General features: G+C 37.6%; 2 protein-coding genes across 2 annotated transcripts in view; both read left to right on the forward strand.

Annotated features, from left to right (window-relative positions):
• The window catches only part of LOC307249210 (hemicentin-1-like), a 20914-nt gene extending 17625 nt beyond the window's left edge, over positions 1-3289 (forward strand). The window contains exons 7-8 of the mRNA XM_080025851.1: positions 1499-1636; positions 1792-3289. Of these exons, the coding sequence (XP_079881977.1) occupies positions 1499-1636; positions 1792-1850 (197 nt within the window). The 3' untranslated portion in view covers positions 1851-3289. The remainder of the gene's footprint in view (positions 1-1498; positions 1637-1791) is intronic.
• LOC307249211 (uncharacterized protein) lies at positions 2443-12550 on the forward strand (the record flags this gene model as incomplete). Its single annotated transcript, XM_080025852.1, has 9 exons — positions 2443-2507; positions 2733-2808; positions 2947-2963; positions 3985-4061; positions 5561-5917; positions 8690-8971; positions 10527-10805; positions 12240-12356; positions 12495-12550. The coding sequence occupies 9 exons, from the start codon at positions 2443-2445 to the stop codon at positions 12548-12550; spliced, it is 1326 nt and encodes a 441-aa protein (XP_079881978.1).
• Positions 12551-12632: the final 82 nt, after the last annotated feature.

Genomic DNA, 12632 nt, shown 5'->3' on the forward strand with positions numbered 1-12632 from the left:
AGATCATTTTTTGCGGAAAATTCTCGTGCTGTTCAAACATCTTTACTGTGTATTTTCTTCTGTCACGATGTGAGTCAGAAATAGTGTTTAAAGCTTTTAATTGTTACCAAAACCTTTATTAGTAGTTAGAAATGTTTGACATGTCATGTCCTGTTTAACAATGCTGGGAGGTTTAATTAAGACTTACAACGTATCTCAGTTCTTTCACCTTTTTAAACACACTGTTATCCTGCTTTACAAATAAGAACATGGAATCCAGTGGGTTGCTTTCATAATGGTGTATTTTCACTCTTTCAGCACCATGGACAGTTTAATACATAAGTGATTACTGCCATCTAGTGGTGTAGCGGCAGAATAAATTAGTTTTTTAAATAATGTTGCTTTGTCATGTCTCTCAGCTGTTTGTCATATATGGTGAACTGCATTACTTAAAAAAAAAAGCACAGCTAGACCATTTAAATACAATTATTATTGAAAAAAAAAATGTTATTCTTGCCTGTCAATCAGTCCCCCAGAAAGCGGGTTAAACTTAGTTAAGGCCACTGAGTGTTCACAGTGAACGCAAAGGAATTAAGGAAGAAGAAATCTGTGAAAGTTAAAAACAAGTTTCAAAGTGAGTCAGACTTCATTGAGACTAAAGTTGAATCTAGAGAGAACAGAGGAGTGAGAGAGTCTGCAGGGAATGAAAAGAAAGAACTGTGTGGTACATTCTCAGATCAGTTTAATGAGTCACACAAACGCAGTAAAAGATTTATAAACAGCTGCTGCAAACTGATCCTGAATATCCACATGGAAACACAACGAGGATTCAGAACCTGAAGTCATTAGAAACAAACTGTCACATTTCTGTTCCAATAGTAGAAAGAAAAAAGGTTATTAAAATTAATATTTATTGTTACACCAATAGACTCTGTGTGTTTATGAGCTGTAATTATAGAAACAGAGAAAACTTTATTGATCCTGATGGAACATAAGAACACTGAAGGATGTAGATTAGACTCTAATCTTTACGGTTTTATTATTTTATTTCTAAACAACAGATTAACTGGCAGCTACAGCCAACCTTTTCTCCATAAATCACAGTTAATAAATGATCTAGCTTCCTTATATATAAACCAATGATTATTTACCTAAGCTTTCTTATATATAGTTTTATTGACCCGTTATCTGTGTCTTACAAAACACAAATGTCTCAATAATGTTCTCATATTAAATATATAAAGTCATTGAACATTATACTAAACCGTCCCCCTCCTCACTGAGACCTAAAGCTCTGAGCTGTGGAGCCAAGCAGCAGCTAACTGTCCAGGAGATCCATGCTAACGTCTGTGCTACGCTAACATCCATCCAGTGTTAGAATCTGCTCCATGTTCCACTGTAGACTTCAGGAGCATCAACAGCTTCACTTGTTCTGTGTCTCTGTGATGAACAGTCTGAGGAACAGGGTATGATGATACTTTATGAGGGTTTCATTATCTTTTTTATCTTTCTGTTTCAGAACCCCCTGGAGATCCCAACACTGGATTGATTGTTGCTGTTGTAGTTGCTGTTTCTCTTCTGACTGTTTCTGGTTGTATCATAGCTGTGCTGGTAGTCAAGTATAAGAAAGTCAAACGGGATAAGAATTCTAGGAAAGGTAAGTTAAAATCGTGTATCGATCAACATATTAATGAGCAGAAAACCCAACAATTTCTCTATATGAATAAAATGTTTAGAGTTTTGACAGTTTTATCTTCTAGGATCAAGTCAGTTGTGATTTTTTTGAATGTCATTTTGTTTTCCTTCCTGCAGATCCAGTATCACAGACGGAGTCAACACACCCCCTTAGAGAGTCAATGAGTAACTCTTGAATTCTTAAATTATTATGAAACAGTCTCATTAAACAGCAAGCAAGACCGTCAGTGAAAATAATGCTATTTATGTATATATTATCTATGCCTTTGCTCGGGTCTGAATTCCTGAATACTTAGACAAAACTATTGACGGCAGATGGGAAAAGCCTGTGTTTATGAACGCTACTAAATCACAGTTTACTTTGCTTCACCGTGGTCATATCACCATTATTAATCTGACACAGTCACATATAAATACATTACCTCATGGCCATGCATCCTGCCGTCTCTCTTTCACTCACTTCCTAAACAAAGTGTTGTAAAAACACTGAGTTTGTACAAAGAGGGCAGTAGAAAAAGAAAAAAGTTCCTCATAGCCACTTTACCAGTTAATATTCATATAACAGTACTGGATGGAAATGTACATTATTTTGCATTTTCTTTTGCTGATTTTCTGTCAATTCTGTTAAAACTTGAACAACATTTGGATGGAAACGTGGTTGAAAGCAATACGTCCTATGAACTAATTCATATAGAGCGTATCCGGCCTTTAAAATAAATCCAAATGCTGAACCTTAAAATGGACCAAGTTAAATGAACCTGATTAAACATGGACCAGTTTCTCTCAGTGTTTGAAGCTAAAGAGGCTCAGACCATAAAGGCTTTGAAACGACAGTAAACCCTGAGTGAGGCTTTCAGGCTCAGAACAGATTCTAATGTCTAGAATGTGACGTGTAGAAACTAGAACCTGATTATAGTGAAGCTGACAGGCAGCTAGTGGAGAACACAAGGAGATGGTTGAGTTTCCTTCTCCTAGAAAGAGTTAAAATCAGGTGTTAATAAACAGCCTAGGCTCTGTAAACTGGTGTATAAACAAAGGTGATGGTCCATTAACCTCAGGGTCTGTGGTGTGATCCCCGGCTCCTCCCTCCACATGTCCTTGAGCAACACACTGAAGCCCAAACTGCTCCCCATGGTCAGAGCAGCACCTTGCATGAAGCTGCTGCCATCACTGAGTGACTGGATGAATGTGACTTATATTCTTTATTTTGTGATATTTGTGTTATTGATGTTATTTGTGCTGAGCCTGTGTTGCTTCTTTCTATGTGTTAAGGTGCTGAACCAGAGTGTGTCAGTAGCTACAGTTACACACTGAACTCCACTGTTTACTGCTGGTGACTGTGAGGTTTGAATTGAGCTCTATGTGAAAGCTCATGTATGTTTCTGTTGTTCACTGATGATGCTCTTGTAGGGTTTCATGTTATTTCAGGCAGAGCTTCAACGTAAATTATAATATAAAACGGGAAACATAGGCTATTAAAGTGTAACTGCACACTTACCTATACATGTTTTTTGAGATAGAAGCTGAATTAAATTACTCTGTTGTTAAGGAACACATATGCTGGTGTTAATATTGAAAAAAATTGCAATATGTGTTAAGTATTGGCTTCTTAAGACATTTTTTGTATTGTAAATTATTTCAGGCAGAGCTTCAACATTTCTGTACAAACGTTTGAATAAAACGAGAAAAAATATCAAACTGTGTTGAGACTGTTTTTGATGTTTCTGTGTTCAAACTTTGATCAAAGAGACAAAAGTGATTTTTCTTCTGTTTTGTTCTGATTCTAACATGATCCATATTGATCAACAGCTGTTTTTACATAAAGACTTTTGACGTTTTAAAAGCTGCCAAACGCTTTGTGTGAAGGCCTGTAGAAACCAGCACAATTCATGACGTCATAGTAAATATATACAGCTCTGGAAAAAAATAAGAGACCACTTCATATGTTCAGTGTCTCTTGTTTTACTATTTTTAGGCATATGTTTGAGTACAATGAACATTTTGGTTTTATAATATAAACTAGTGACAACATTTCTACCAAATTCACAATACAAATATTGTCATTAGGAGCATTTTCAATAAGTAATGTAGAGATGAAGATTTAAGAAAAATCCAGACTGGTCTCTTAATTTTTCCCAGAGCTGTTTGTGGAGGTGACTGAGGCTTTTATTGTGAAGGATGTTGTAGTGGAAGTGTAGTCGTGGTTTTCCCTGAAAGCCAAAGTGTTGTCTGGGCCAATGAGAGCGCGAGGAGCGGCTGCAGCTTGGTTCTATAGAGACATTAAAGTGCTGCGATGTGTGATCCTCACAGGAGAACTATGGAGCTCCTTCCTCTCGCCTGTCTGTGTCTCGTGAGCTGCTCTGCAATGACGTCAGCAGATGGAAACGGTAGGAACACTTACACTGATGATCAGCAACACACTCTGTTGGCTTTTTACCTCATGATGAAATATGGATCCTGATATTTAGCACAGATCAATATTAAACCATCAGGTGACGTCATTTCATTACAGCCTCCTTCTGATTAACTACATTCCTATAACAGACATGCGCAGTGTTTGTATGTTCGCGATCATGTTGCAGCTTAGAGCTGGTTTATAACTTTAGATGTGACGTCATGGCTGCTGCAGGTGTGTGTAGTAGTAGTAGTAGTAGGGCGTTGTCTCCGTCCTGTCAGAAGTTGCAGCATCGATGATGAATTTCAGAGGAAACGAAACATGATTGATAGTTGACTTCACCTTTATTCAGTCTGTCTGTCTGTCTGTTTGATTAACACATGCTCTGGAATGAACTTGAATAAACAACAATTGGAAAGTGTTGGCAGCTCCCACTGTGTGCTATCTCCTATCCAGGCTGTCTGTGCTTGAAACAGAAACTAAATCCTATCTCTTGTTTAGTCATGAAAATAATAAATATGAACTCTTTCTAATTATTGATATTTAGCTGTGCATTTCTTATCACAAACTCTAGAATAAACTGTTCAGTGTTATTTCTGTTTGTTCCCAAAGTTTTCCACTTAAGTTAATAAGAAGCTGCAGCTTCTGTTCATGTCACTGACTCAGGCAGGTGGAGGCTTGTCCCTGAATTTGGCTCATTGTAGTTTCATTGATTATTGTGCCAAGAAAAGATTGTCAACAGACCGATTAAATATTTTCACTCTCTCTCTCTATCTCCCTCTCTCTCTCTCTCTCTCTCTCTCTCTCTCTCTCTCTCTCCCTCTCTCTCTCTCTCTCCTCCTACACACTACTCACATGTATAAACTGTTTTAGTGGTTTATAGTTTTCTGTTAGAGGAAACTTTCTCTGATAAACTTGTTATAAGTGTGAAAGGTCAAAGTCATTCTTTCAACACAGTTAAACTTCTTTTGGGATCATTAGAAACAACTTTTTTAAAATAAATCTTAAGATGATATTTTGTTCTAACAGCAAATAACGTCGATATGTCTCTCTTACCTTGAAGGTGGTTTAAGCTATTCCTGAGAACTTTTGTTGTCAAACCCACTTTTTGTCAAAATCATTGAATATCTCCTCAGGATTTGCTACATGTCCGTACTGTGCTTGCACTGAACAATCTGGTGTAAATACACAGCCTAGGCTCTGTAAACTGGTATGTAAACAAGTAAACAAAAATGCCCCTTCATAGCTCGCAACATCCCTGTCTACAGAGCCTATAGGCTTTGTATTAACTCTGGATTATTATTTTTTCAGCACACAGTATGGGCAGGCAACATGATCGTGAGGAGATATTTACTGATGCTTACAAAACGTTATTTTGATTGTAAGCATTCTCCAGAGTCGCTGACTGCACCTTTAATGATTGTGTCTGTAAACCTTTTATATACTATCTATGATGTAATCAAAGTGACTCCTCCATGTTGTCCTCTCCAGGGCCAGTGGTCATCACAGTGGATGAAGACAGTGTTGCTATGTTACCCTGTTCCCTCAGCACCAAGCAGAACATTGAGTCAAAGCTCTTTGACTGGAAGAAAGTTGGTGAGAAAGGTGAAGGGAAGAAGGATGTGTTCATGTATGATGCAGGCTCTCTCCGTGATAGTGCACGTTCAGGTCAACATCAGCAGTTCGATGGTCGCGTCTCACATTTTAGAGATGAACTGAAGCACGGCAACGCCTCCATACTCATCACAAAGACCAAGGTGGCTGACAGTGGAGACTACACCTGTGATTTCCTGGAGCCAAGTCAAAGTCTTGAGCCAATTCAAACATCCCACATTAAGCTGCTTGTTGGTGAGTGCTTTCATTCAACAGTTAAAGATGTCGCTCATTTACTGAAGCCACTGGGTTAAAGCCCAGTTCAGACCAAAGATTCGCCTTGCAACGACTTGCAACAAGGCGGTTTTAGAACGTAGCGGAGGAGAAGTCGCAGCAGTGTGAACAGCTCGTTGCAGCGCGTTGTGAGGAGTCGCCAAGGATTTAACATGTCAAATCGCAAGGTCCAGTTTTAGAACATCCAGGCCAGCTCGTTGCGAGGCGAATCATTGGTCTGAACTGGGTTTAAGAGTCCCACACATAGATATAGAGAGAACACATATATATGATCCCACATGGACTTTAGTCAAGTGGTCAGAAAACCCATGTGTCAGGGCCTGGTCCCCACAGCACTGCAGCACATCTGGAGAGATGACCTCTCTACCAAACATGCTTCATATCTGCTACACATTGTCCTTTATGTCAATGGAACATCAGCAGTAGATTAAATATGAGTGTGTCCACAGATGACTTTATTACCTGTGTGTTGATAGTATTTCACTAGCGCTCTAACATGTCTTCTGTTTTGCCTTTCAGATCCTATCTTAATCTCTTAAGGTTCATTTTAATAATGTGCATTCCTGTCTCCTAATATCTGCCCATTTTAAACTGTGTAACAGCGAGACCATGAGGAGCTGAACCATGTCCATTGCATCACTGTAAAGCAAACACTCACAGCTTTCATTAGGTGTGTTGGTCTAACTTCAGCCTCTGGAAGAGTTGCATTGGTCAAGGATTAAACAGAGAAAAATACAAGCTTTGTTGCTTTTGTTCATTTCATTTCATATTTCAGTTGCAATAAATCAGTCATAATCTGGACTATCAGGTTGAAACTCACAGGATCTCTCCCTCAACTTGTTTATAACGTCTGGACCAAATTTCAGGCTGACAGACAGAAGTGGCTCTGAGATATTTTAGAAAGTGCAGTACAGAGCTTCTCCAGCAGATGTCTACAGAGCTCTCTAAAACTTCTCCAAAGTTTACTAATGATGATGATAAATCTCTTTATGAAACTGAATAAATGTCCCAAAGTGTTAAACGTGACTATAAAGATATGTTTTCAATGTTTAAATAACTTTTAAAATATTAATAATGATTGAATCATGCCTCCATAAATATAGAAATAAAGTTTCTCTGTTATGTGGATGTCCCACTTCCACACAGAGGCCAACTACGTTAACTTCCATATATGGTCAGGCAGGTATTTTAATTCTCTACCAACTGACGGTGTTTCAGTTTGCTGACTGCCTATTGGAGGACATTTTCTGTCAATCAAACAAACGTGGGGCTTGCTGGAAGATGCTCTTCTCCGATTGGCTTACGGAGTTTAAGGTCTGATAATGACGTCACCATAGATCGGAGAGAGATGCTGATTGGTTCGTTTCGTTCCTGGGCGTTTACTGATTTCAGAGATACTGAACATGATTGGTTAAAACTTTTGTCAACAGTGCATACGTCACAGCAATTACTTTGTTTTCGCAGTTTGACGAGCGCCGCTAAACATTTACAATGGACGATATCAACTTTATTTCACGTAATTTCTCCTTCCGCTCGAACCTAAACAAGCTAGTCTGACTCAGAAGACTGTTATTCTTTATTTTGAGACCTTTTTTGTCTATAAATGTCCATTTTTACAACTTTAAAATACATTTTAATTGCGGCCAAACAGGATAGCAGTCAAGCTAGTAACGGTTAACTGCCGTATCGTAAAACGCTAACGTTGTTTGGCCGTTAATCCTGTGTTGAGATTCTTCAATCTGGTGAAAAACGAACTTCTGAGCTTTCAAACGAGATGTAATATGTCTGTGTTGATATTTGAGGTGAACATGAAAATAGTTTGTACATTTATTTATTAATTTTTCATATAAATATCGGGTCGCGTGCAACCTCCGCGCCTTATAAAGTTAAAGCCCAGACCGACAATACCAGGTGAGTCTATTTGTGGTGACGTAACTCCCTCTGTCTTCAGGTATGTGCTGAGTTTGGCTCCACAGACTGAAGTGAAGGAGAAATGTGTGTAAACCGAGGAAAATACACTAGTAATGATCCAATCAGACAGTATATGTTATGAATCTAATTAGTTGTGTGAAATTGTGTGTTTAATATGTATTTATCCATAAATTAAGTATTTTACAAAGTATTTTAAACAGCAGATTATAACTTGAGAGAGTTTAGTACAGTCATACAAATCACATGGTTTCCAGACTTTAACAGTAGTTTGTGTTTTTCATAATATAATCAACAATTACAAATAAAAAGTTAGTTTCATAATCTTTCAACCACATCATTTATTCATATTATTTTATTTATTATATTTGTATTATCTGTTTTTGCTACACATTCTGCAGAAAATTATAACTTTATTTTAATTGTTTTCAATCACAACTTAGTTACAAACTTAAGTTCTCTGTCAACTACTATTCATTAAAAAAGGATACAACGTCCTTTACCCACAATAAAAACAACCGGGTGCTGAATCTTTTACTAGCTCAAATAATAAAGAAGCAGATAAAGACAGCAGCACAACGTTTTGCTGATTTATTTAATTGCCATACGGACACTGTACATGGACTGGTACACTTTTCTAACTCAAACAAACAGTCCAAAATTCACACATTTTCCAGCACCAATACAAAATAACTGGAGAAAATCATATTAGGATAACTCTTCTTCCTTTTGCAAAAAAAATTATTTACCTCAGTGAAATATGTTATCAGCTGCATTTCATGATCCATTGTTTCAATTTCACAGGTGCATCTCCACTGCCCATTGTTACAGCACTTGGTCCAACAGAAGATGGGGTGCTACTGCAGTGTGTCGTTCTAGGAGCTTCCCCTCAACCTAATCTTCATTTGAAGGACAGCGCTGGAAACATCCTTCCTGCTAAAGAACCACAGGTCACAGAGAGAGGAGACCGCTATGATGTCATTCTGCAAGCTATGGTTACCAAGAGCGATTACTACAGTTGTGTCGCCACACAGGAGGAAATCAACCATCAGATCCATTCACTGAAGAATTATGTCACTGTCAATGGTGAGATGCTAATCCTATATTTAATTTTTTTATATATAAACTTTCCTCTATATTTATTTATTTATTTGTTTCAAGTTTAGTAATGAGTGAGAATGAATGCAAAGGAAATGAAGATTAAAAGACTATTGATGCAATTTCAGTGTCACACTTAAAGGTGCAGTGTGTAATATGACATTATCAAGAAAGTTCTAGAATGCAACACTCCCTGGGTAACCCCACCCCTTTTGAATAATAACAGAAGCTATAGTGGCCTTCAAGGACAAGAACAATTCTACATTTTAAACAATGCACCTGATGACATTCCAACTATGACACTTTCAAGATGGCGGCACTAGGCCTTGGTCCAAGATATGCAGAAATATGGACATATATGAGACCCTTTCTAAGGGAAAAAATAATAATAAAAAAAAAAATCTCAGCTATTATGCACTAAATTAAATGTACTTATGGATATTATAATTACTTTCTACAAAATCTGCTAGCAAATAAAACCCAAAATTCTACACACTGCGGGTTTAAACTGTGACTAAAGTATATGACTCTATAGAGCAGAGAGGAGTGAGAGGGTCTTCAGTGAAAGAACAGAAGTCAGTTTGTGGTAGAAACACTCAGCTGGTGTGTCCGTCTGTAGTTTCAGTATTTAAGCTGTTTGTGTTGAATCAACAGATCAGAAGTGTTGTTCAGCATCATAGACACTCATAGTATCAGAACACAAACTATTCCATATTAAACTGTAACTAGTAGTTTTGATTCCAGATCACCAACACTTCTTCACTGTCACATCAACTGAAGCTCAGCCCTGGTTCAAGTCTCCTTCTCTGTTCTGGGTCCAGTTTATGTTTCATTAAAATGGGAGAAAACACAAACTAATGTTGGTAGAAATATTACCACAGACTTCATATATTCCTGGAGAGTTCCTGGTGATAATTTGAAACCTTGAAACACATGAAACTATGACCTCAGAGCTACAACAGATCAGTGAATTAACAGTGTCAGCGAAACCTAAACCTTTATAGGCGTCATAACAGTAAACTGAATGGACCAACAGTTGCATTAGATTGTACAGGTGTAGCTCATAAAGTGTCCACTGAGTTTATGAACCACAGACACAGTTAATCACTGATAACACAAGGGGAACAAGCTGCTAAAGACCTGTGTTTCATATTTCATAACACGCTTTTATGACTTCAGTGATACAGAAACTTTGAGTTTACATCTCAGACAAACATTTATTTTAAAAATATATTGTTTAGCATAAATTGTAAAATAATTTTCAAATGTCTTCACTTGTATTTGCTTCCGTCTGGGTGTGAGTCAGAAATAGTGTTAACAGTTGTTAATAGTTAGAAACCTTTGGAAGAAGTTAGAAATGTTTGACATGTCATATCCTGTCTAACAATACTGGGAGGTTTAAATAAGACTTATGATGTGATTTCTGTCCCTCATGTTTTTCTTCTTGTTAAACACACGAGAGAATGGATGAACTAAAACATCACAGTATTGCACACATGATGTAATTGTCTTATGTAATCTATTCTTTCTATTCTACCCACAGGAGCAGCTTCAAAACCAATCTTTGAAATACTTGAACAAAGAAAAGATGGAGTGCTGCTGCAGTGTGTAGTTAAAGGAGCTTCACCAAAACCTGAACTTGAATGGCAGGACAGTTCTGGAAACATCATTCCTGCTGAAGAACCACAGGTCACAGAGGGAGGAGGCAGCTATGATGTCATTCTACAAGCTACTGTGAGGAAGACAGACCGTTACCGCTGTGTATCAACACAGGAGGAAATCAACCACACCACTTATGCTGAGAACCTGGTGACTGTCAATGGTGAGATTCTTCCTAGTAGTGTTTACATTATTTTAATAGTTTGTGTTATAAGTTTTCAATTATCTTTAGAGATCTTCAGAGAGGCGGCCTTAACCATCTGCGGGCCCATTTCAAGACCTAGTGTGGGGGCCCCGCCAACATTTCACCGAATCCTGCACTCTCGATCCTTCGAAAAGAAAAAAGAAAATGGAATCCAGTTGGTTGCTTTCATAATGGTGTATTTTCACTCTTTCAGCACCATGGAAAGCTTAATACATAAGAGATTACTGCCATCTAGTGGTGTAGTGGCAGAATAAATTAGTTTTTTAAATAATGTTGCTTTTTCATGTCTCTCAGCTGTTTGTCATATATGGTGTCCTGCATCACTTTAAAAAAAGCACAGCTAGACAATTTAAATACAATTATTATTGAAAAAAAAATCTCTTCTTGCCTGTCAGTCAGTCCCCCCAGAGGGCGGGGTGAAACATAGTTAAGGCCACTGAGTGTTCACAGTGAACGCAAAGGAATTAAGGAAGAAGAAATCTGTGAAAGTTAAAAACTAGTTTCAAACTGAGTCAGACTCAAACTGAGACTGTGAGACTAAAGTTGATGAAGAGAACAGAGGAGTGAGAGAGTCTGCAGGGAATGAAAAGAAAGAACTTTGTGGTAAATTCTCAGATCAGTTTGATCAAACAAACGCAGTAACAGATTTATAAACAGCTGCTGCAAACTGATCCTGAATATCCACATGGAAACACAACGAGGATTCAGAACCTGAAGTCATTAGAAACAAACTGTCACATTTCTGTTCCAATAGTAGAAATAAAAAAGGTTGTTAAAATTAATATTTATTGTTACACAGAGACTCTGTGTATTTATGAGCTGTAATTATAGAAACAGAGAAAACTTTATTGATCCTGATGGAACATAAGAACACTGAAGGATGTAGATTAGACTTTAATCTTTACGGTTTTATTATTTTATGTCTAAACAACAGATTAACTGGCAGCTACAGCCAACCTTTCCTCCATAAATCATAGTTAATAAATGATCTAGCTTCATTACATATACACCAATGATTATCTACTTAAGCTTTCCTAATATATAGTTGTATTGACCCATTATCTGTGTCTTACAATATACAAATGCATCAATAATGAGCTCATATTAAATGTATAAAGTCATTGAACATTATACTAAACCGTCCCCCTCCTCACTGAGACCTAAAGCTCTGAGCTGTGGAGCCAAGCAGCAGCAAACTGTCCAGGAGATCCATGCTAACGTCTGTGCTACGCTAACATCCATCCAGTGTTAGAATCTGCTCCATGTTCCACTGTAGACTTCAGGAGCATCAACAGCTTCACTTGTTCTGTGTCTCTGTGATGAACAGTCTGAGGAACAGGGTATGAAGATACTGAATGAGGGATTCATTCACTTTTTCTATTTCTGTTTCAGAGTCCAGTGGAGAGTCCAACACTGGATGGATTGTTGCTGTGGTTCTCGCTGCTCTTCTGGCTGTTGCTGGTGTAATCATAGCTGTGCTGGTCAGGCAAAAACAAAATTCTAAGAAAGGTGAGCTTAAATTGTCAAAATATTGAGAAAAAAACACCATTTCTCTATAATAATCTCGTGTTTAGAGTCTTGACTGTTTTATCTTCTAAGATCAAGTAATTTGTGATTTTCTTTGATGTAATTCTGTTTTCCTTTTAGTTTCAGATCCAACAGAAGAGAAAGCGGGAGAGGGAGTCCACCTTAACAGCCCATAATCATAACGGTAGTAAAGGGAAATGTATATTATTTGCATTTTCTTTTGCTGATTTTCTGTAAATTAAGCTAACTAGTGCAGTA

Source organism: Ammodytes marinus (assembly GCF_949987685.1).
Source record: "Ammodytes marinus genome assembly, chromosome: 4".
Classification (NCBI taxonomy): Eukaryota; Metazoa; Chordata; class Actinopteri; order Uranoscopiformes; family Ammodytidae; genus Ammodytes; species Ammodytes marinus.